The 24,970-nt window shown below is 45.0% G+C and overlaps 1 protein-coding gene across 5 annotated transcripts in view; it reads right to left on the reverse strand.

Moving 5' to 3' along the window:
* Nucleotides 1-11,770: 11,770 nt before the first annotated feature.
* Nucleotides 11,771-24,970, reverse strand: part of ARB2A (ARB2 cotranscriptional regulator A) — a 257,519-nt gene continuing 244,319 nt past the window's right edge. For all 5 annotated transcript variants that reach the window (XM_085043339.1, XM_085043335.1, XM_085043331.1 and 2 more), the window contains one exon: nt 11,771-13,989. In XM_085043339.1, coding sequence (XP_084899465.1) covers nt 13,847-13,989 — 143 coding nt within the window. In that variant the 3' untranslated portion in view covers nt 11,771-13,846. The remainder of the gene's footprint in view (nt 13,990-24,970) is intronic.

Consider the following 24,970-nt stretch of genomic DNA (forward strand, 5'->3'; position numbering starts at 1 on the left):
TGGCCTTTTAATGACAACTGTAGAAAACCAAACCGTAGATGAAATGTACCGTAAAAGCTGCTTCAAAATACAATCTAATTCCCCTGAGTTCAGCCATCAGATAGATTTGGTAATTGGGAGTTGCACAGAAGTAAGGCAGTATGGTATGGAGAGCCCTGTATTTCTTCCTTTCAATAACTGTAGACACATTTCCCGGACTGTCTTTACAAAAATACATGAGATACTAGAGATGTCTTACTCCTGCAAATGAGCTAAAACCCAGCATTCACAAAAACAAAAAAAACAACCCCCCAAAAAAAAACAAACAAAAAACCACAACCAAAAACAAAAAAAACCCCAATAACCACCACCCCAAAAACAAACAAAAAACCCTCCAAACAGCACAAATCCCAAAAACCAAAAACCAACCTACGCCAAACAAACTACCTGCACACTCCGAGCAAAAAAGGTTTTCCCTTTTCTAATGGTGATCCTGGCTGCATATGGACTCTAGCAGGGGTGATAACAGCATCTACTAGATGTTGCTTCCTTTATTGATATTTGCTTCTGTGCCTGGCTGTCATTTCGTATGTATTCTCTGACCTTAGCTTTTGCTGTATCACAAAAGTCTCCACAAGTAGCAGAACGATAAATCCAACCAAAAACCAGACAGATTTTCACATCGATGTGTAATAAAGTTAAAGGGCATTGTTTTGTCAGACGAGCACTAAGTCGAAAATAAATCCTTGAGTCTGGGGAAACAACACAGAGTGCTGTTGGCATGTGTGTAAATTTATTTTTAAAAGCAATAAATCAATGTTAATATAACAGCTGGGCTCTCTATCTCAGAGGAGGTTTCACGTTTAGGCAAACCTCAGCAGCGAGGTTCAGTCGGACACCCCGGGCGCCGAGCCCTCTCCCGGGTGAAACATTCCGCCTCCCTCCCCGCTGGCTGCAGCCCCACCACTGCCAGCCGGGGAGAGGGGTCGTGGGGGACACCCGAGGGACGGGGTCACCCCGGGGGGGCAGCCGGTGGTACACACACCCCACCCCGCCTGGCGAATGAGAGATTGCCTGCGAAGCGCCCTCGGCTGACTTGCACGGCGGCTGAGTATCGCGACCTGTCGAAATAGCCCCAAACTGTTATTATCCAAGTGCTAATTTCATCATTTCCGCACCACAAGGCAGATGCACGGCATGCAGGTGGCCGCGGTCGAAAGGGGCAGGAATCTCTGCTTCTTCAGTTATAACTTCCCATTTTAAGAATGCTCACTGTGAGTGTGGAGAAGTTGGGTGCACCTGCTCGCCACGGGACCCCGGGCGCCGCTTGTCTGATCACATCTGCCTTCTGTTTTCAGAAGTGCTGAGAGAGGTAGAGGGAGGAGAAGTGGGAGAGAGGGAGAAGTAAGGGAGAAAGGATGATAGACAGAAGGAGTGAAGCAGGAGATAAAAAGAGAGAAAGAAGGACAAAATAGAGAGAAAGGAAGAAAGATAAAGGAAGAGAGAGAAAGGGAGAAAGCGAGAGAAAGAAGGGAAGGAGGGAAGGAGGGAAGGAGGGAAGGAGGGAAGGAGGGAAGGAAGGAAGGAAGGAAGGAAGGAAGGAAGGAAGGAAGGAAGGAAGGAAGGAAGAAAGGAAGGAAGGAAGGAAGGAAGGAAGGAAGGAAGGAAGGAAGGAAGGAAGGAAGAAAGAAAGAAAGAAAGAAAGAAAGAAAGAAAGAAAGAAAGAAAGAAAGAAAGAAAGAAAGAGAGAAAGAAAGAAAGTTAGTTAGTTAGAGACCTGCAGTAACATTCTAGCATGCTGATATAGACACATCATGAATCAATAAGTTAATAAAACCCCCTAACAACAAAAGCAGTATTGCAGTAGATAAATCGGCATAGTTTTCTGTTAGGAAATATCTGTACGTGACTGTATCTGTTAGGAAATATCTGTACGTGAAGATTTTGAAACAATCTAGTAAACATCTAAAAGGACTTAACAATAAAGACATTTTTACACTGATGCGTGCACTGGTGTTAGTAATTTTCTTCCAAACACTCTGGAGGCGGTTCGGGGGAAAGGTTTGTGGCGACTCCTCGGCAAGGGAACCATCAGTCCTGCTTGCAGGACAACGTTTCGTGTCTGTATGCCGCCTACACCTTGGATTATTTTGCAGAAATAATTCGAACACGATATTGAAGCAAATTTTTTTGTTCGTTTGTTTGGGGGTTTTTCGTCCCTGAGATCCCTGTAAGTGTGAGAAATAAAAGTGACACTCGATGAGACGGGAGCCGCATCGGTCATTTAATACGCCCTGCCTTTGTTTTGCTGTCTTTGAAAGGAAGATCTAAATACCCGGTAAAGTTTGTTCGCCTGTTTGTCTGACTGAAGATAAGGGCATTGACAGTTTCTAAGTTTCACGCAAGGCACTGCTGCCGCTATCAAGTAACATTTAAAGCAGTCTATTCAGTTCCCCTTGACAAATCTCCTCGGCTCTTTGGGCGCGCTCAACCCGCATCCCGGTTGCTCCTCAGGATAACACGAAGGAGAGGTTTTGGCGTTTTGTTTGTTTTTTTGGTTGCTTTTATGCCTACTTTTCTTTTTCGTGCGTTCGAGGACGGCGAGTCCTGGAGGTGGAAAGCCAGGTGTGCGCCGTTCGCCCCTCCACACACCCTCGTGCACAGATCCTCAAGCCGTAGAGTGTTCACGTGGAATTAATTAAAAGTAATTTAGAAAAGAAGAGCAGAGCCGTCCCTTGCACAGCCGAAGAGGCTTTGCCCCGCTCCTCCCCCGGCCCCCGCTGGGCAGCATCGCCCGCTCCCGCTCCGTGCCCGCTCGCCCTCCGCGGCCGCTCCGCGCCGCCGCCGCGCAGTTTCCCGCGGTGGGGACTAGGTGGCGCTCCGCCTCGCGGGACCCGCCGCTCGGCCACCCTCCGTGCCGCCGCGGCCACTCCGCACCCGCGCTGCACCCGCGGAGCGCCCGGCGGGGCGGCACGGCACCGGGCGGGACGGGCCGGGGGCGCTGCGCCCTCGCTGCGGTGCTCGCCGCTGCGCGCCGCGGCGGGGAAGGCGCGGGGCGACATCTCTCGCGTTCACGGGTGTCCTAAAGTGCGCACTGAGCCGCCTCGGGCCGTGGCGGCTCACGGCTAAGGGCGCAGGTCCGCGGGCTGGGAGGGATGTGCCGTGGAAAAAGCTCTCCGGGACTCGCTTGGCAGGAATATCAACACGTCCTTTGGAGATACTCTTGTATAGCTCTGCCATTAACCAATCCACACAATCACGATGCATCCAAAGTGCAGACGAAAAAAAATCACGGGCCTTGGATCTTTTTAAGCTGTTTTGTGTAATTTTTTTTTCAAGGCAAGAGTCAATAGCCGAGGCAAAGATTGATAATGCTAAATTGTGTGTGTGTGTGTGTATAATATTTTCCAAAAAGCACATCTAGTCTTGTCAGGGCTCTATTATAAACCCATATTTAAAGACTAAATGTCACTTCAGTGCTGAAGAAGTTATCTTCCTGCAGGACAGATGTTCTAAAAGTTGATGTAGGGCATAAAGCCAACAGAGTGAATCAGGCTTTAAACCCTCGGTCTGCTGTGGGATCACGACGAGCGCTGTCACTGCTGTTCTTACTGCTGTTAACAGAACAGGGAGACTTCTATTGTTTGCATCATTCCAGCGATACCTTGAGCAAAAGTGGTATATGAGAAGGGAAAAAAGTAATAGTAAACATTGAATCACGCAGACAATGCATGATGGGGATGCTACTGAATTGCTCGTTTAAAGTAATTTTCTCAGAAACGTGGCAGCTCCTTTCTCTATGGAATGAATCCGAAGGAGTTGGAGTGGCCTAACTGATAAACTTTATTAGGGATTTTGGACCAGAATTTTCGGATTTGGTGCCGTGGTATCTTTGTGGAGACTTTCTCTCTCTCTCTCTCAATAGGTGTTAGGCTGTAACTAGGAGGCGCTGAAAACCTCAGGCGGAAAATTTACAACTTGATCAGCTCCAAACCACACACACACACACACACTCACGCGCGCACACACAAATGAGAAAAAAAAATCTGCTACTGTTGCAAACATATGTTACAGATTAAGTTAAGCAAATGGCTCCAGTTTTGCTAGGTTGGAAGCTGAAAATGAAAACTTATATGCTGAAGAGTTTGGCTCTTGTTCTAACGCCAGTTACTTACATGCTAACAAATCCCTTCTATTTTTTCTGGGAAATAAAATAAAATAATAATAATTTAAAAACTTCTAAACTTCATCCAGCTAGGAAGAGAGCCGTGACAATTGCCCATCTACCGAAGCTCTGCCTGTCCTAAGCTTTGAATTTCTCGCCAGCGGAGCCCGGCCATGTATTCGTTTCATGGAACAACAAGGAAAGGGCTCGGAGCTTCCCGACTCGCCCCGCGTCCCAGCCTCTCCGCCGCGGCCGGGCGGTGCTCGGAGGCCAAGGCACACCCTCTCTCCTCATCGCGGGGGGTCACGCCAGAAAGAAGGGCACCCCGTTTCCCGAAGCACTGTCAACACCACAGGAGTTTGGATTTCTTTTTCTTTTCGTCCTTCCTCAGCGCAAAAACCTTCTCTGCAAGGTTAGTTTGAACCAACCTACGCTGAGGAGGAAGACTACGGGAACGAGAGAGCTTTCGGAAGGAAGGCTACGTCCTAAGCCTCCCTCTCTGCACTCTGCTCCCTCTTGTCACCGCACCCTTAGAGACGGCCCTTCTGTTCCTCTCGGACGAGAGATGCGTGATCGGAGCATGTCCGCTCACCCAAGAGACGCCTCGTGTCGCCACCCGGCGACAGGACAAGCCCCGACCGCGGCCACGGCTAGCCTCCCGGAGCCGTCCTGGTGGTGGGGCTGAGTGGGAAGGGATGGAGGGAATGTCGGTACTGTCGCGGGGTGGAGAGGAGGACCCCCGCCTCCGCGAGGGACCACGAACGCGCAGGGACTCTTCCCATCAGCCCCCTTTCCCCCCACCCCGAGAAGGCGGCGTGGATGTGACATTGGCAGATGGCCGATAGACAGAAAAAGTAATTTCAAACGACTCTGAAGGGTTACAGGAAGAGAGAACCAGGAGGTCTCCAGACTCCTCCTAGGGCTGGGGAAGATTTGTTTATTTTTTCCAAAGAGACGGCGGGAGGAGAAAGTCTCCAAAACGGAGGATAAAATACATTTGCTCTATTTGTACCGGAAACTTTCTGTGCTCCCCAGGCGAAGGCAAGCCCGGAGGGGGAGAAAGGCACTTGAACTCCTCTTTCCTGTGCTCAGATCTCTGCCAAATGCTCAGAGCTCCACGTGGGAACGGGTCTATGGTCACTGCCACGACGGGCTAGTGGGCAGGGCAGGGGAACGCGGGAAGGGCAGCGGCAGCGCTGGCCCCATCGGCTTGGGATGAGAGCCGGGGGCGAACACGGCGTTAGGAAGGGAGAGAGAAAAACAGATTTTAAAAAGCATTGCTCTCCCCCAACACTCAAATCTCACAAACCACCAAAACCACACAACTAAATACGAGCGGTTGAGGTCAAAATCAAAAAAGTTAGGGCGGATCTTAACGAAACTTCGGGGTTTGCATTTGCATGCAAAGCTCTCAGGAGAGCCCTAGGCTTGCTGGAGATCTGGAGGCTCCTTTTTCAAAGCCGAGAAAGGAAGACAGCTCTCTTTCTATCTATCCATAAAAAAAGAAATAACACTGATATCAATAACAAAAACAATAATAACTGCAATAATAACAATAACAACAGTACCGGTAACAACAATAATAACAATACAGTAGTAATAATAACAAAAAAAGAGAAAGAGGGTGGGAAGGAAGGGAAGAAGAACGGAAGGAGGGAAGGAGGGAAGGAGGGAGGGAGGGAGGAGGAGGAAGGAAGGAGGGAGAGAGGGAGGAAGGAAGGAAGGAAGGAAGGAAGGAAGGAAGGAAAAGGAAGAAAAAAAAAAAAAAAAAAAAAAAAAAAAAAAAAAAAAAAAAAAAAAAAAAAAAAAAAAAAAAAAAAAAAAAAAAGAAAGAAAGAAAGAGAGAAAGAAAGAAAGAAAGAAAGAAAGAAAGAAAAAGAGAAAAAGAAAGAAAGAAAGAAAGAAAAAAGAAAAAAAGAAAGAAAGAAAGAAAGAAAGAGAGAAAGAAAGAAAAAAAAAGAAAGAGAGAAAGAAGAAAGAAAGAAAGAGAGAAAGAGAGAAAGAGAGAAAGAAAAAGAGAAAGAGAAAAAGAGAAAGAGAAAAAGAGAAAGAGAAAAAGAGAAAGAGAAAAAGAGAAAGAGAAAGAGAAAAGAGAAAGAGAAAAAGAGAAAGAGAAAAGAGAAAGAGAAAGACAGAAAAGAGAAAGACATAAATACAAAAATAGAAACAGAAAAAGCCAAAAAAAAAAAAAAAAAAAAAAAGAGAAAGAGAAAGACAAAGAGAAAGACAAAGAGAAAAGAAAGAGAAAGAAAAGAGAAAGAAAAGAGAAAGAGAAAAAGAAATAAAAAAAGAGAAAGAGAAAATAAAAGGGAAAAGGAAAGGAAAGGAAAGGAAAGGAAAGGAAAGGAAAGGAAAGGAAAGGAAAGGAAAGGAAAGGAAAAAAGAAAGGAAAGGAAAGGAAAGGAAAGGAAAGGAAAGGAAAGGAAAGGAAAGGAAAGGAAAGGAAAGGAAAGGAAAGGAAAGGAAAGGAAAGGAAAGGAAAGAAGGAAAGGAAAGAAGGAAAGGAAAAAAGTTCTAGGAGAATATTCAGTTCTGCATAATATTTTGCGTGTGAGTGGTGAAGGGCTTTGGTGCAGGCGTGTCCCTCCTATCGAAATTCTTGTGCGAAGTCCCCCGCGCTGTGGGAAGCGGGGCAGAGCGTTTGTGTAGCCAAAACAAGCCAGAGCCTCCCGCAGCGGGTTTCGCACCGCAGGTTCCCGCCAGTGTCTCCGCCGCGGTTCCCAGCTCCCGAGGGCCGCCCGCACTCCTTCCACCCAGGTCTGGGTTGATGGAGGTTTGAACAAGGCCGGGGAAGCGCTGGGGGTTTCCTCGAGATCACCCCCGAGGAGCCCCAAAACGACAAAGGGACGGCGACCAGCCCCGGCAGCGGGACTGTGGGGCGGGCGGACGGAGCAAACGGAATCCCGGTCCCCGGCCCCTCCGTCCGGCCCTGGGCGGTGTCACCGGAGTCTCGGGGGGCCCATGACGAACCCCTTCCAGTCACAATACCCGCACCCTGGGGCTCTGCGCCGGGGCCGGGGGCGAGATGCTCCGTATTCCCTGGAGCAAGGAACAGACGGGGAAGACTTCTGCGCGGGGTTCGGGCCCCGTCGGGGCCGCGGGATGTTCGCACAGACCCGACACCACCCCACCACTCCCGGTTCCTCCCTGCCGTCCGGGAGAAGCGCACCGGGAAATTAACTTTTTCCTCTTTTTTCTCCCCCCTTCCTCCGGAATCCGCAGGCTGGAGAAGCTAGCCCGCGACTTCAGGTATGTCGCGACAGCCAAGTGCCCGAGCAGCGCCGGGATCTCCCCCTCTACGACCCCTCCCCGAGGGGCAGCCCGGGGGATCTCCCAGGAGAACGGGGCGGTCTAGGCACTGCTGGAAGGTGGGCGTCGGGGCTGAGCAGTGTCTGGCAGTAAGCGTTCCCCTGGGGGCCGTGAGGGGCCGCGGGGGGCGCGGGGACCCCACGAGCCCCTCGCCGGAGCTGTCCTTGGTGCTGGGCCGACCCGAGAGCCGCCGGGCCCCGCCGCCACCTGCAAAGCGTGGGCAGGGGACTCCGAGATTCCCCGGGAAGAACGGCATCCTGCCCCTTGGTGTCAGCCCCCATCGCGCCGCCGCTTGTCGGGGACCGTCTCGGCTTTGATCACACCAACTTAGCGGCGTGGGGAGCCCACGGGAAACACTGCGATAAGCACAGCACAGCCACCCGCTGTGCTCCCTGCTAGCAGTTCTGCACCTCCTTTTCCCTCCTCCTCTCCGACGGGATACATGCTAAATTGCAGGAAAGTACAAAGGAAACGATTTGTGATCCAAGTAGCCATCACCACACAAAAACACCCCAAACAAACCAAAACCCCCAAACAACAAAAGACCCCACCAACATCTGAAGCACCTATCAAGACATGTGTGAAGGGTAGATTGCCCCCAGCCAGCCCCCCATCTGCAAATGAGCCAAAAGCTGTATCTTAAGTAAACTAGTGGAGAAAATCAGAGGGAAAGCTGGCCAAACAACTGGCAAAACTGGCACCACCTGGCTCACTGAGAACAACCAGACCAATGTTTACAAGTTCCATGAGATGTTAGGGGCTTTCTCCACAGGCAATAGACAAGCAGGCCTGGATGCAATATTATGGGGTATGTTATTTTTTTACCTGCGTGTTGTGGGGAGACATGGAGGACTCTCCACATTGAGGGCTTTACTATGGAAAATAACATTTTTTGGCAAGTTGAGTTGGAAGGCATAAAGCAGTCCCAGGAGGAGGGGAGATGAGCAGGATACAAGTTTTCTAATACAGATAAAATTTATCTAATTGTAGCAGAGATAGCAGCTTTAAAGAAGACAGAAATCTAGAGACAGCCCTTTACCAGGCATTAGGGGATTAGGCAGGGCATGAGCAGAGAGAAATGGAAATAACAAAAGGAGATGACCTGGGCCTCTCCTCAGAGGGGTCAGCTCTCTCCTGTGCTGCATTTAGTGGGAATTAACTGGTACTATTGTCTCTGCTGGACAAACTAGTCTGCAGAACCATTACCCAGGAATATTCATATTTACTTGACCCATTGCAGGGATGCAGACAGTGTGGAGAGGCAGGGGATGATTCAGAGTGGGTTTTCCTCTTTCTTCGGGTCTCCCCAGAGAGCGTGATCTGCATTGGGCAGGCCCTGTCCCTGCATCCCACAGAACCCTGTGTCAGCAGTCAGATAAGGGTGGTGAGTAGACTTGTGTTTTAGCACTGCTTTTATTTCCCACTCGTGCTTCACCTTGTTCCTGCAAGGTGAGGAGGTGGTGCAAAGCTGGTGTCTGCCTGGAGCAGGTGTGTGGAGATCACTCAGGAGTCAAACGTGAGAAGTCAAACTTCTCAGGTGCTACTCTTGTGACAGGAACCCATTTCCCCCTGGAAGGCTCCTGGAGTTGATGTTAAAGTTGAGGGAAAAAAAAAAAAAGCCACAGGTAGGGTAACAGAAGTGCTTTTTCTCTCCGGGTTCTTAACCCACACAGTGCCATGGGGCTGTGCACTTCTTCCCAGGCACTCCTCTCTTTGCCATGGGGTCAGAAGGTCATTGAGGGCCATGTTACTTAAAACAGACCCCTTCAAAAAAAGTTCATTCTTCCCAAGAGCTTAGAGGGACCCAACTGCAAAGCAGCAACCCATGGGCACTTCTACCAGCAAAGTCATGGCTTGGAGACCAGAGAAACTTTTGGGGTTTTTTGTGGGTTGTTTTCATTGAAATTAAGTGTGGGTGTTATGTCCCCCAGAACAGGTGCAAGCTCACCCATACTTTGTGTGATTATATTGCATTATATTGTAATCTATTATAATCTATTATATTGTATTACATGATATTATAATAATTCAATTATATTTATTATATATTATATTATACTATACTATAATTTAAATTGACTTAAGAGCTAAACTTTTCTAGTGGTACCAGTATGGAGAGAGGACGAGGAGGTGGGGGATCTTCACTGCCTGTAAGTTCCCATCTCCAGGTTCCTTCCTCCACAGAAAAAAGCATTCTGACTGAGAAGGAAACTTGGGAGTATGTGTGTCCTAACTGGAGCATGTGGTTATTGTGCAACTGATGGACCAGAATAAATTCTGCAGCTCAGGAAAGGGTTTTCTTTATATTATACCCAATATCTGTAACTTTATATGGGGATAGCACCCAGCTGAAAGAATAAAACTGCACAGAAAGTAAAATTAAACTCACTGGTTACTGTGGGCTTGATAAGAGAGGGGCTGTTGTATTTTTCACATTTGACCAATTTAAAAAAAAATATTTTGATTGTCACCATTTAAATGACATTACTTAGGATGCCAAAATTTAGAGATGCAGTGAAGCTGCCTGTCTGAATCCACTTTGAAGTAAGAATGCTAGTGGGTCTGAAATCCAGATCTACGAGCTAATCTCTAGTTTTCCCTTCAAATGGAATTCAGCTACAAAGAGCTTGGAAAGATTTTGCATCTATTCAGGAGGCACATCTTAAATTTTCTGAGGAGCAAAAAATCCACAAGCAACTTCATATAGCTCCTTAGGTTTTGCTTAGCATATGTGATAAAACATTGATTGTTGCAGTTTGGTGACCCATGAAATTTGGGGGTTAGTTTTCTCTTCAGACCAGAGCATATAATTATGCAAATAAAGAGCTGTCACTGATCTAGTGAAATACTCTCAAACACATGCAATCCAAAATGGAACAGAAAAGTGAAATTTGTGGTATTATGATGGTACAATGATAAATGACATCTCCTTTCAAGTTTTTCTAGAAGTACATTTTTCACACTTTGTCGAGTACATCAACATAATGCAGGCGCACACACACATGCGCGCACACACACACACACACACACACACACACACATGTCCCTGTGAGACAGAGATACCCATGAATGCATGCAGTCACACACACACACACACACACATCCTTCCACTCTGTAAGACGTAGCTCTACCCTGGTGTACGACGGATGTACACATTCTTGGCAGGTTATTTTTGGTCTGGTTGACTTGAGAATGGTGCAATACATGGCTCCATGCAGTTTTAGATGTGACACTTTTCATTTGTACTTCTGAATGAGATTTCTAGAGGGGAAAAAAGCCCCACTACCCACAATAAGTGATTTTTCTCAGAGACAGAGGAAAAATGCACATTTCCATGAAAAGCAGCAGCTTCTTCTGAGTCCAGGAGAATCACACCATGAGGACTGTAACTAACCAGTGTATCACCATTCACACACAATGCAGATGAGGGATTTCTTTACTTTTGCCCCCAGTATTTTTCCTTTTTCCCCATGGCCCTGCTGTGCTTGGGAGTCTGCTGGCTGTTTCCTGCAAGGAACACTTCTTTCTTGCTCTCCGTTCTTGACAAGGAAGCACTGCTCTTATTGGTCACAGCTTCAATGGTGGCATTTTGACTCACATAATGGCATGCAAACCTTTTGGGTGGCGAGGAACTGGGAGATTTTCCTAGATTGTATCATAGTTTATTATCAGTTTTGTTGGTTTTCTGTTGTTGTTTTGGGTTTGGGGGTTTGTTGTGGTTTTCGGGGGGGGGTTTTGGCCACTTTTGTACACCCAGTTCCAAAGTTACCCAGGGAGGAGGCTGTTGCAGGATGTCAGATATCAGGGAGCTTTCCTGTGATGAAACCAAACAGAGGCTAATGTCAGACCTCTGTCTCCTAGAGACATCATGGCATGAGTGGGGTGAGCCTCATTCATGCCACAGAGTGGGTTATGTGTCCAGACCTGTGGCTCAGCCCATGTAGGCATGGGCTTCTCTCCCTGCCCGCCGGGATCATCCATGGGAAGCCACATAGCTGAGCCCTACCAGCCTCTCCCCTTTAGCTGTTCACAAACACAAAACCAGATAAAACACTGTGGGAGAGGGGTTTGATCAGTTTCTTGGGGAGAATCTTTTGCAGGTGAACTTGTGCTGGAGATGGAGGGGGCAGCACTCCTCACACCTTCGACCCCCAACCCTGCAGCTGGTGCAGGGTCCTGTTTGCAAACACACCTCACCTGTCCCCCTCACACATATTCTGAGGCTGGGGGAGCTGCTGCCCATGCAGCCCCCACCCTGCCCACCAGAGACTGCAGCTCTTGTGGAGCTCGGCGCAGGGACAAAAAGTGTGCAAGGAGGAGAGAAGAGAGCATCTTTATTTTTTATTCACTGCAAGCAGAGCAGTACCAGTGATGAGGATCCCCTCTGCTCTGCAGACCCCTGCAGGAGCAATCATGTGAGCTGGGCCTGGGGCACAGTAAAGAAAATTTCTTTAAAAAGTGGTAAGCGTTATAGTAAAAATTTTTGTACAGTTTGTTTCTCATCAACAGTTAAAAAGATAGATCTGCTCCTATGATATTTGGGCACCATAGAGACCCCATCTCACCTCCACAGAGATGGAGAGTGGCAGGTGTGTTGTGTGTGTGTGTGCAAACTTCCCTGGTCTCTGCATCTTCCCCAGCCGTGGGACAAAGCATAGACACCCAAACCACACCATGTAAACTCTTGCCTTACCCCTAAACATAAAGGGTCTGGGGGGCCGTGGTGGACACGAGCCTGGGGAGGCAGACCCCCATGATGGGGGTCAGGCTGGCCACAGGCAGCAGCATCCTCCAACTGAGAGTGAATGCAGAGACTGGAGGGCAGAGGAAGCCAGCTGCAGTCCTCTCCCCACAGCAAGAGGTTCCCCTCTGGGGAGAAAAACTGCCAGGCACGGATGCTGCACTTCCCTCCTCATAGGGAAGTGCATGACACCTCCCCCAGCCCACCCGGGCACAGCTTAAACACAGCAGGATGACAGGAAGGAGGAGCTGGGGAAGCGAAGCCCTGCTGCCGGTAGGAGCAGGTAGGGATGTGAGCACTCCGCGGGTGCTGAGAGCCCCCCACCTGGAGGATTTAGGCCCAAAAGCAGCTGGGCTTGCCTTTGCACCTCACTAGGAGCACTTCTGCCTTTGCTCCGTGGTGTAGGGGGTGCCCCTGCTTTGGCATAGCTTCCTTGTAATGCTCCCCACCACCACTCCTGGCCCTCAGCTGTAGGACTGGGCACACGGCATGAGGAGAGGTGGGAGTGGGTCCCAAACCCATGTGTTCAAGTGGTGCCTCCTTGTCACTATCAGCATCATAGGTGAGGTGTGCATGGCCATTAAAGAAAAGACCACTTCAATTTAGTGTTACTAACACTAAAGGAGCCTAATTAGAGCACTTGCTCATGGAGCACGCTATCAAGCACATCTCTTCCCTTCCTATGTTTTAGTGGAGAAAATCTGCCTAAAGCAACAGTTAGGGCTGCAGCCACATTTCCCCTATGCATGGTGTGGAGTCCCCACACAGAATGCCCTGCTGGCCAACTTTTGCCTGAGAGACTGGGAAAGTGGGGATGAACCTAGGAGTTTATGGAAAAGGGAAAAACCACAGGATGGCAAGTCATTAAAAACCCAGCATATGAAAATGGAAGCATCTTTGTGTTTAAAAATAAACAGGAAAATATGCAGTATGTATTTTTTTTTTCTGTCATATTTCACAGTGTAATCCAGCCTGTTAATGAATAGGCATTTAAAAAACAAAAAAAGTAGAGCTTTCCAAAGGAAGAGAAGATCTATAGATAATGCCATTGATCTAGCAAGAGAAAATCTCTACAACAATGGAGCCTTTCTAGAATTCTGGGCCAAACTTCTTGGATACTCTTACCAGCAGAAAAATGAAAGAGTTAAAAGTCAATCCCACTTGGTCCCAGAGAAAGAGAAGGCTACTGGGTGTAAAATCATAGGCTGGTTAACACGTCTGAGTTAGAGCCATCTTTTATAAAAGAGTAATTCCTATTTTGTTCTGTCTCAAAATAGAAGTAAGCTGCAAAAAATCCTGCAGGCGATAGGACTGCGATGAAGCTGTTAAATTCTGGCATCAGCTTGGTGCAGGGCTATGTCAGGGCAATTAGAGCTGCACCATGCTGCACTGTGCAGTACCACTGTCAGCCTTAATCTGCACACTGATGGGCAGCACAAAATCCAAGTTACAGCCCACAGGAAGCACAACCAGTGAACCCATATTGCTTTGACAGTTGCACTCATCTAGAAATAATGCAAAACGCTATTTAGATGTATACATCACGACCCCGTGCTCTAGGAAGAAAACAATCTAATGAGGGGCTGGGAGACTCTTGCAGAAAACAAGCAGCAAAGACATTGGTGGTGGTGGGTTTTTTTCCTCCCCTCCTTTCAGAATTCTTCATATTTTATCCTGTTGGAGCGCCGTGTTGGGGTTGGTTTCACCAAGCTGTTCTTTGCCTTTACAGCCTCGTTGAAGAATTTGAAAACAGATGGAAAACTCTTCCAGGAAGTTAGTTCATGGCGTTCTGTACCTGCAAAACACAAAGGTGACAGTTTGACTAGGGGTTGTTCTGTGAGTTGCTGGCTGTTCACAGGATAAATGCAGGGTAAATGTCCTGTAAAATGCAAAACCCAGGGAAGCCACTCAGCTGCTTGCAGCTGGTCTGGAACAACTGCACACACATGCAGACAGACACATGCACATGCACAGCCACCCGCACCACAAGCCAGAGATCCTCAATATATCTTGTATCTGGGAAAATAACATCCCAAAGTACCCTGCCAATAAAAGCTTTATAGAAGCACCTCACCTATCTGGCCTGCCTTGGGAAAAGGAAAGTGTCTACTTTTCAGGCATATTTTGTGTTGTTTATTTTTCATTTTACACTGCTTTTAGCCTGGCATATGCATTTTTCAGTGAAAATTAACTCTTGGTCTGAACTACATCTTATGCATCACGAAAGCATCCTTTGTGCACCCGTACCATAGATAATATTGAGACAGTAAAGTGGACCTTTCCTGTTTGTATCTTCCCTGTGCACATCGATTTACCTCTGGTTTGGGTTTTTTTTGGGGGGGTGCTTCTATTGTTTTGCTAGTGTCTTCCTCAACACATAGTCCATTTAGTTTATTTAAGCAATGACACCGCCTCTTCCTTGCCCCCTCCCCAACCCCCCAAATTCCCAACCCCCAAAACAAAATCAGGACAATGGAGATACGGAGCCAAGGGCTGTGAAAGAGTTGGGACCTCTTCCTGGGTAACCCAATTATGCAGAGATGCTGCCTGGTAGTCTTTGGATTCTGGGCCTCTGATACTTTAACATTGTTAATGATAATTCTTTAGTCTGTAATAGTAGGTCATTGCTATGGTTACTCTACAATGGTGCAACACTTCACTTTCCCCTTCAGCTATTCGTTGAGACCCGGTAACCACATTTGTTGCCTAGCAACAGTTCTGTGACAGTATCACAATCTGGGGGTGACAACAATGAGGGACACAGTGGCCATGGCCCGCCAGGTGGAGAGGGATGCAGTCCAGGGTGTATGATGGTCCCTGCAGGACGTAGGGTGGCCATCAATCCCTGGGGATACAGGGTGGCTGCTCTGGCACAGCCCTGGCTGCACACCCACCTTCACACCCCTGTCAGGACACTCCCCTCTATGCATCCATCCATGGAGCATCCTTGGTAAGTCCATGCATACCGTCCCCTCCAGAAAGTCTTTGACAGAGGCACTACCTGTCACATTGTACGCCCCTGCTCCCTCAAAGGCAGCCATCACAAAAGCACCTCCAAAAAACCCTCTCTGGAAAGACGCTACTTCCCACACAAAGAGATGTTTTTGTACAAAGAACATCCACGTCACGTGCACACAGAGATTTTCCTCCCCCTCTCTGCATTCATTGTATGGAGACAATTTATGACATCTTCCAGAAATTTCCCACATGCTCCTTTTGTATAAAAAATGCTTTCCACCTTCAAATTCACCCATCATTGTAGAAATTCTCTTTGCTGAGGAGCAGTCCATCCTATCAAGTGTAGGACATGGCAGTGCTAGGTTACCAGTCGGACTCTGTGATCTCAAAGATCATGTCCAACATAAAAGATTCTATCTTGCAGGTGGCTTTCAAGGCAGATCACCTATCCCATCCCCTATGAGCCACCCCACAGCCATACTCACCAAGACTTGTTCCCTACCGTGGAAACACAGAGGTGTCCCATCACAGCAGAAGGATAAATCACAACCCTTCCAGCACAACCTGCAGCCTAACAGACATGTCCCTGAGTTTATGGCTTGGCTAGGTACACTATGACTGCCCACTGTCACCATGCACACAAAAGTCAGCTACCAAAGCTGATTTTGTGGAGGGATAGGCTGTCATAGCACACCCCAAGGACACTCCTGCACATGCCTGTGTCACACCATATGGTAAACACTGCTTTGAGCCCTGAAGGCAAAACATCTTTCCATGTGGCTTTCTGGTCCCTACACAGACATCTCCCACACAAACACGTCTTTCTCACTTCTGCCTGCCTGCATCTCTGTCTAGATTGTAACAATCCTCATTAGTATCCATTGGATTAAATTAGATAAAAATATAGGCTGTGAATATTACGTTGTTTTTTCTCCCCTTTCTTCCTTTTTCATCAAGAACCTTACTCCTCTGTGAAAGAGCCATCCAGAAACAAAAAATGACAAAACAGTAAGTTTCTGAAGCCTCCCAGCCTCTTTCTTCATCCTGCCTTCTCCCATGCACTTTCCTCATGTCCTCAAGAGAGATCATGCTCACATTCACTAGTGTTACTGAAACTGATTAACCTACAGCTTTACTGTGGCAACTCCTCTCAACCCACTCTTCTCAAAAACAATTCAAGCTTTGAGTCTAGAGGGACTCAATGATTCAGCAGTCTAAAGCAATTTCAACACTCCCTATTTTCCCTTTCCTGGTAACAATCTTACTGGCAGATGAACAATTTCCCTGGTGATAAAATCACTACAATGGATATTTAGTTTCCAGGATTATGATGATTCTTTGCTTGATTAATACTGCAATAAGAAAAGCTTGCTAAGTATCTGCCTTGGCCCTTTATAGTCACTTTTAAAGGTCAAATTTTGCCCTTATGTATTCACATTCAACTACTACTAAAGGGAGAACCCTAAAAAATTAACATTGCACAGACTGTGCATTTATGATTTATATACTAAAGGCTTGGAAAATTCAACTGAAGCAAGTGGAATTATGTCCTAAGGGTGACAACAGATTTGGCCACAAGATTTTTGCCAGAGGAAAAACATCACTGACAACTGCAATCTCAATTGCGTATTTAGTAGTACACAGATCTAAGTTAAATGCATGAACAGCCATCTATTTTTTGACAGGAAGAATAATTTTTAAGAGATAGACAATAAGACGCAGTTGTTCTAAAGCCAAGGTCCTCCGAGATATATATTCTTAGGGCTCACTAATTTCAACAGCCAAGATGATAAACCACATGATTCAATATATTGTATTAATTGATGGGCTGTTGCACAGTGTGTAGTGATTTCAGATATTAATTCTTTGAGAAATCTTTGGAGCATGCTACATGAAAAAGATATAAAAAACCTGTTAAGTGTGGGAAACAGCTAGAATATTCTAAAATATGCAAAAGCTACAACTGCAGAACAAAAAAGTATAAATCCTTCCTCGTCCCAGCCCCACAGAGAGAAATGACAGAAATGCCAAAAAAGCAAACTAACCTCCCAGTTGCCAGAATGGAAGGATGTAGAGAGAAATGAATATATATTTTAACATGTGCATAACATCATTGGAAAGGAGCTCCAAAAAGATAGTGGGACCAATAATGTGTGAGGTGAAATGAGTAACGAGTGTAAAACAGTGAATAACATCCAGAATCAATTTACCAAGCACCACAAAGAGATATATCATTAGAAATAATGAAGACTTGCCAATACAGTTGTTGATACAAAAAATCAGGTAAGGGAATACTTTTAAAAATTTAATATCAAAATCATCAGGTCTGGATGACACACATATGCAGGTCTTCAGAGAATCAGTTAATGAACTTGCTGGACTACTGGCAATTATTTCTGAGAATTCATGAACAATCAGGTAGGCACCAGAGGACTGGGGTGGGGACTGAGAAGAAAAAAATTTCTAATTTGAGAAAAGGAGAATTAATTGAAACTAACTACCACACATAAAATTCATGTCTGAATATCAGTAAAGTAAGAGATCAACATTATAAAAAATCACAAGCACCTTTTGGCTGACAGTAGAAACAACAGGCTCAAATTTAACCAGAACAGATAAAACCCAAACTTTATTGAATAACAAAAATCAGCGGATGAGAGACTTATCCATTGCTGTGTTTTCTACGGAGGTCAACCTGGTGACTTTGGGGCAGTGGGAACCTATGGAATCACTTAAAATGGATTATGACCTTCTCTGCTCTAATGGGCTGGGCTCACTTCTACCTCTCATTTGCAAATCAGTTGTTTCATGCCAGTCAAGGGGCCCCCAAACACTTGAGGTCTTTGGTAACGCAGCTCCCAAATGCATGCTGCCATGCACACACTTGCTCTAGCATGTCCACCAGCACGTACAGTATAGATGGCAACTCTACAGGGTCCAGACTCAGCATCTCATCATCATCTCATCTCACAGATGCAGAGGTATGCCTAACTCATTGTACATAACCTCAGATTCTAGGAAATGGGCACTGTCACACTCCCAGGGAAGCAGTTAAAGCATTTGAGAAGACAAATAATAATTAACAATAAGGGGTTGAAAATATACCTATGAAGTCCCAGAGGGGCTAGTGTTTGGGCTCAAGACTTTTAAGGTTATTAGTCATCTGAAAGAAAATTGAAAGCATAGATATTGAATATAGGAATAGAATATTGAATATGAGATAGTACAAACATAAGAACAAGGAAATAATAATAATTAAATGGGTAGCCTAAATGGGTAGGAAAAATAGAGAAGAGGAAAAGCAAAGATTGAAACTGGGAACGGTGCCTGCAGCGGTGGCCATGCAATATGACCAGGTGAATGATCCTGATGGCCATTTGCACAAACACATGCAAAGGCATTTCCATGTCTTCTCTTTCCAATTCCACTCAGGAAAAGCAGCTCTTCACCCAGCAAGGCCGACAAACTCCTCTGTCTGAAAGTGGAGTGTCTGCAGAGAGAAGAGCTCTGCAATCCCCATAATTCACTCTTGAAGAGCGATTACTGGCTGTGCAGGACAAAGGTGCCCTCCTACAGTGCTGCCCACTGTGTCAGACAAAAGCCTCCTCCCGCGGTGCTCAGAAGATGCACAGCACAATGGTGGCCCCCCGCCGCGTTTACAAGATGTGTGGGACAAAGGTTTCCTACGCTGCACAGGAGCTGGGAGAGATCTTCATACATGCCTTAGCACTGAAATATTTCTGCAGAAGAAAGTTTTCAGGTTGAAAAGCTTCTCCACAGATACTAGCCACAGGGCTGACCTTGGGTCTGCTTCTCTAAGCGGCGGCTCATCTCTAAATAGCGCGGGCTTCAAAATGAGTTCAGGGTGTTCCACGCCTTGGGGTTTAGTCCCCACTGGGATGGAGAATTCTGCTGCTCTTCAACAAGATCTTGCTCAGTGGAGAGTTTGCTCCCTGTGATCATGATCTGCACCGAGACCCCGTCACACTGCAAAATGCCAATGCGAGTAGCTTAGCCATCCTGTCCATAGACACTGGCAGAGGTTGCTTTAACACTTATGATTCAAGCTATATATGTAAAAGGCACTCAAGTCTTATCAAAACTTGATTTGAATGGTTTAAAGGTTGAAATACAGACTTTTGGGGGCATTTGCAGGAATGCAAACACTTTAAACACTATAAAACATGAGAAGCAGCCCAAGTCGTTCCTCCTTTACACAAAAAACTAACAGGGAAGCCAACTCCATCTGACCTGGGTAGACAAGTGTGATAGGCCTTTCAGAAAAGATTTTTTCTCCTGAAAGTTATGAATCAATGGAAAATTCTTTCTTTCTCACATTATCCACACACACACATTGGGGAACTTCTTTAATTCTTAGGTATTCAGTTCTGTAATTCTGTAACTCTCTAGCAATGTAACACTGTCCAAATATGTAGTTACATGTGAGAAAGAAATGCTTCCTGCCTGTCCTGCATCCATCTTAATGTATGCTAACAAATTACTTCTGTATCACAAAGCTATTTCTAAACAGAATTTTTTTTTACCCTTGAGTGCATCAGATATTATCAAATATGATAGAACTACTTTTAATTCATAAGGTTACTCCACTTATAATTCCTTTATCCTATCAATCTGCATGGGAAGAAATTATTGTGTCTTTTGTGATGATTTTGGTCTACTGATGTAAACACCCAGGTCTCAAACTCCAAAACAGAAGAAGCTCTTGAAGCTAATGAGAAAGGAGATTAAAAAATATATATCTTGCTTAAAATCACCCAATAGGTCTGATCAGGAAAACGAGAGCTTTGGGAAAAATTGTGAATGAGTCCATTAGCTCACAAACGTGGAGATCCAATGACGTTGGGAGTTTTTGCATAAGCATTCCTAGATGTCACAGTGGTAAAGAAAGGTTAAAAGCTTAAGCAAAATTAAGAGATAAACTAAACACCAATTAATGAAATGAAAGCAGTAATTTCTGAGGGGACATTAAAAAACCCCAATCCTAAAAAATCCCCAAACTTTGATGTGTTTAGTTTGGCCAAGAAGTAATAGTTTGTGGAGTCATGGGCACGATAATAATCTAAAAGTAACCGTACGGAAATGAATTCTTTGGAGGAGCCAAGAGAGAAGAAACAGAACAGTTTTAAGAAACAACATACAGCTTATTAAGTGGGCTTAGACACACAATAAGCTGGTTAAGACTCAATATTAATATAAGAAAAATCATGGCAGTGCTGGAGACTAGACTACACTACTTTGTTATTATCTATTGTGACAAAAAGCAGTCCTTATTTTTGTTGGACATATATTATCTGTAATAATCTTTAGTGGGATGATGAAAACAGAGCAATGAGCATCCTACCAAATCAGAAAAAAGATTACCTCTGAACTCCCACACTTGCAATTGCAATTTCATTCCTTGTCCACAACACACAAACTTCCCACAGGAAGCAAGTGGTTAAAAAAAAGTAAAAAAAAAAGCTTAGTAAATTCCTCTTGCCCTCTAAGCAACCACATGCAAAGATTCACACAAAAGTTCACTGCAAGAAAGGTCTGCAAAATAGAAAACAGATAGGAGTCTAACATGGCTGTCATTTTCCACTACTCTTCATTAAATATTAAGGGCAGCCCCATAAGCACAGGTCATTTGTTTGTTCCTTTAGGTGTGAACTGGCCAAATAAGTGAAACTTGTTCTCTCCCAAGCACAGGTTACCAAAAGTCAGGTCATTTTCTCAGTCACCAAAGTCAAGCAATTTTCTTCTGAGTATATATTAAAAAGGGTAAAAAATTAGATACCAAGCACCTATAAGGTCCTTCCAGAAAGAACCAGGCACCTAGGACATAACTGCTATTAATATCAATGCAAACAGCCATAGTAATACAAATTGGGCATAGCTGCTATAAAAAAAGGGAAAAATTCACAAACCAAAGCTGATTAAACAGCATTTCCAGAGTCAGAAGGCTTACAGAATCTCAGACTGTGGGCTGGCCTGAATGACTACTCAGGGGTAAACAGTCCTGAAAAGGAAATTTGTTCTTGGACACAAAATTGCAGTCTTCTGCACAAATAGGAAGGCAGGCAAACAGGCAAACCCATGTAGAGCTGCTCCTATCTATGTAGTGAATACAGGGAGAGCATCTGGCAATGGACACAGGCAGAATAGACCAGATGTGGCAGGTAGATCCAGACCCTGGGAATTGCTGAAGAGCAATGAGGTTGCCAGGTGGCACCATTTCCACGAACACATCTCCAAGGTGCTGTCCCTCCAACCCCGACTTTTGCAAGGGCATTGGGAGAGACTTGGATACCCACCACAGGTCAAAGACAGCATCAGGCAGGACAGCTGATGCCAGCCAGTTGAGGTTATAGCAATCCAGAATTGCCCTGGGATAGTGGCTGTTTCAAGGGAACTGTGGGGATGGGATGAAGATGTGCGAAAGGAGCCTTGAGATGCTGAGGGGTTGATGTGCCCTGTCAGTGTTACAGCACTGCACCCATCGCTGGCTGAACCAGACATGCAGTGTGCATGTGTGACTGAACAACTCTCAGAGGCAGCCATTTCCAATGCAAGGAATTTTTTAGGAGAGTAAGCCATTTCCTTGAAGAAGGGATCCAGCAAAGATGTACTCAGTATTACACAACTATAGATTTTAAAACTCGTGTTAAAATAGTGTAGAATGCAGACAGAAAGGCAGGGTTTGAAATTACATTTATATTGATACTTCTGTATCTCTCTCTACTGCTACCTTTATCCCTATCTCTATACAATACTTATGTATCTATGTCCATCTACATTGTAGCTATATCAACAACACTGTCTATCTGTCTATCCATCTATCTATCTATCCCTCCATCTATCTATTCATATCTGTCACTCCACCCTTATCTGCATGTAAAGACAAATATAAAAATTCCCTACCAGACAAATGTGAGGTGGAATACTCAGGTTTCAATTTACAAAGATGTTTTTGGGGTAAGAACATACCCATAGAGGGTGTAGGATCTCACTCACGGAAGATAAGAATAGGTTAGACAACCATCTCTTAGGAATATTATGGGTATAGCTGACCCCACCCTGGCCAAGGTGGACAAATTAAGTAACTTCATGAGTTTCTTTCTCTCCAGCCCTGTCTTTTCCTCGACTTTACTGAATTTATTTTAACAATACCTAGAACTGATTGTATTAGCAGGGTACTTGATAGTAGCTCTGAAGCATTTGAATAATATATATTAGTGAGATAACTAAATTTTTTAAATGCACATACATTTTTTCTGTAATTATTTAGGCAAAAAAACTGTATCAAATTGCAAGTAAGAGCATAAAAAAAGTATTTAGCATTTGAAAACAGTAATTTTCCCAACTAGGAGAAAGGAAAATTGCCTTTTAAATAATGGAAGTTATGACCAGCTCAAAACTCAACACTTCACAAGAGAGCATACATCCATGAGGCTTCTTGGGTGAAAACCACATATTCAAGCCTCAAAGTTACCACAGGTTATAAACCAGAAAAATACTAATTTATCAGACAGATCTTAACATGCTGCAGCATGATGCAAGCAGTCAGTTACACCTCCTTCTCCTCACTGCTATCTAGCACATGGCAGAGTTTTGTAAGGGAGAAGTCATCATTACTGAGTTTTGGCAAACTGAGGGGCTCAGCCAAGACCAGGAATGGCCCTGAGCTCTGCTGAGCCCACAGCAGGAATTCTGTTTGTGCAGCAATGCTGCGATGTTAACAAGCATATAGGGTTTATAAATATATTTAAATACATTTAAAACATTCTGCAGCAATACCTGCAAGTTACTGTAATCTGAAATACTCAGAGGCTGATTTTTAATCCAAGTTTATTCCAAAATCTCAGAGCTTTTTACTGCCTGTGGGGCAGAGACCTGAAGGGTACACACTCAGCTATCTTGTGAGAGCACGACTAATGCAAGAAATTTCATCAGTGATACCAGGACAAGGGAAACAACCAGCTGCTTAGAAAATAGCTACTCTTTGTAACAGTATTTTATGATTATTTGTTCCTAAAAAGCAATTATGGCATCAAACACCTGGATATACCAGCAGCATGAGCATAAACCAACATGTTTTTAGCACTTTCCAAAAACACAGCACCGTGGAAATGGCAATGCCCGTGCCACAGAGCAGCTAGGAGAGGCAGCAGTGCTTTAAAATAACATGTCACATGACAGTAGAGACACCCCATCTACTGAAGACGACCCTAAAGCTTACATCTTGTAATGGTATCACTTCTGTACGTGCTCAGAAACACAGCAGGCTTGACAGTGCAATTACTTCCATGGGTCTCAGGCAGATAGAGTGTTTTCCTGTCCCCCTCTCCCCCTGCCCTGTGATACTGAATAGGTGTGCAAGCCCCAGAGGTAGGAATGCTGTCTTCACTCCTTTCTGAGGTTTCATTTCACCTGAATCTCTGCCTACTCCTTGCCTGTTTTTATCCATCTGGGACACCTGTTTCCCAGGACACCTATTTCTCCAAGTCATCCACTTCTGAATTCCTCTTCCACAACTTGCTCACCAGGAAGAGCTTCTTCAACTCACGCTCAGTGCCTGGCCTTGATCTTTTTGCATCTCATCTACACACTGATCACAGCTGTCCTTTAGTCATGGCCTACCCGTTTCTGCCTTTTTCTGACGTTGCTTCAGCCATTTCAGCAAGACCTCCTCTATCTCACTGCTACTGCACCCACCCAATCTCTCCTCACAAACACCTTTGTCTTCCAGTTGCTGGCATAAAACATCTTCTTTCTCCATGTTTTCCTCTTTCTTAACAGCAAAAGAAAGTGCTAGGTCTGACTATGGAAAGTATTTAAAAAAGCTGAACACAGGATGCACCTACTGACCAGGTGTAGTGGTGAGGGCAGAAAAAGAGGACACATCTGTGAAAATGCAGTTGGCCTCCTCCACATGATCAGAGAAAGGAGGTGCTTATCTCTTAGGTGTGAATGATGGTTTCAAAGAAATTCACGGCATTGTCTTAGTGACTCAATGGAAAGGAAACACATCTGAGTCTGTAAAATGCCATGGAAGATGAGGCTTGGCCACCAGAACACAAGCACCAAGTAATAAATGGAGTTTAAAAAACAGGTTTTGGGAGTAACTAACAGATTCCCTTTAAATTTGATAAAATTTTACTTATGTCAAGTAAGTATAAAAAAAATTCAGAAAAAATAAATAAAAATTTGCAGATTTGAGGTGTAAATAACCCTTGTGCACTTGCAGTAAGTAATTTATGGCCAACCAATACCAGATAAATTTTTCTCATTTGCATTACACCAACTTCCATCTATATATGTACACATATTGCATTCCCCCATCCTGTGTATCTATGACTTATATGATCCAATTCCAGGAATCTGCATAGCTGTATGAGTGAGAAAAATGGCAAGAAGCAAGGCTTTTTCACAATATACACCAATATAGTGAGGGTTAACTTTCTTTTATTAGCATGACCTTTGCTGGTTGTTGTTAAAGAACATTCTTGAGGAAGGGAGGTGACTGAACCCAGATGGTGGGATTTTATAGACAATGATCATTGTTGTGGGTCAAGTATACCTGTGCTGCAATCATAAAATTAATAACCTCTATAACAACAGCTTTACATACAGCTGTCTCAAAAGAATGCCACTTGTGTAACTTACAGCCTTTGGAGATGCTATTTATAATTTATACCCAATTTGAAGTGCAAAGATTTTTCTCTCCCACAAGTCATGGTAATCAATACAGGTCTGCACCTATTACAGCCTGATGAGGTGAAGTGTGTGGCAAGGATCAGCTGCACTGGGCAAACAAC

The sequence above is a fragment of the Lichenostomus cassidix genome, chromosome Z (assembly GCF_008360975.1).
Source record: "Lichenostomus cassidix isolate B80296 chromosome Z, HeHo_3.0, whole genome shotgun sequence".
Lineage (NCBI taxonomy): Eukaryota > Metazoa > Chordata > Aves > Passeriformes > Meliphagidae > Lichenostomus > Lichenostomus cassidix.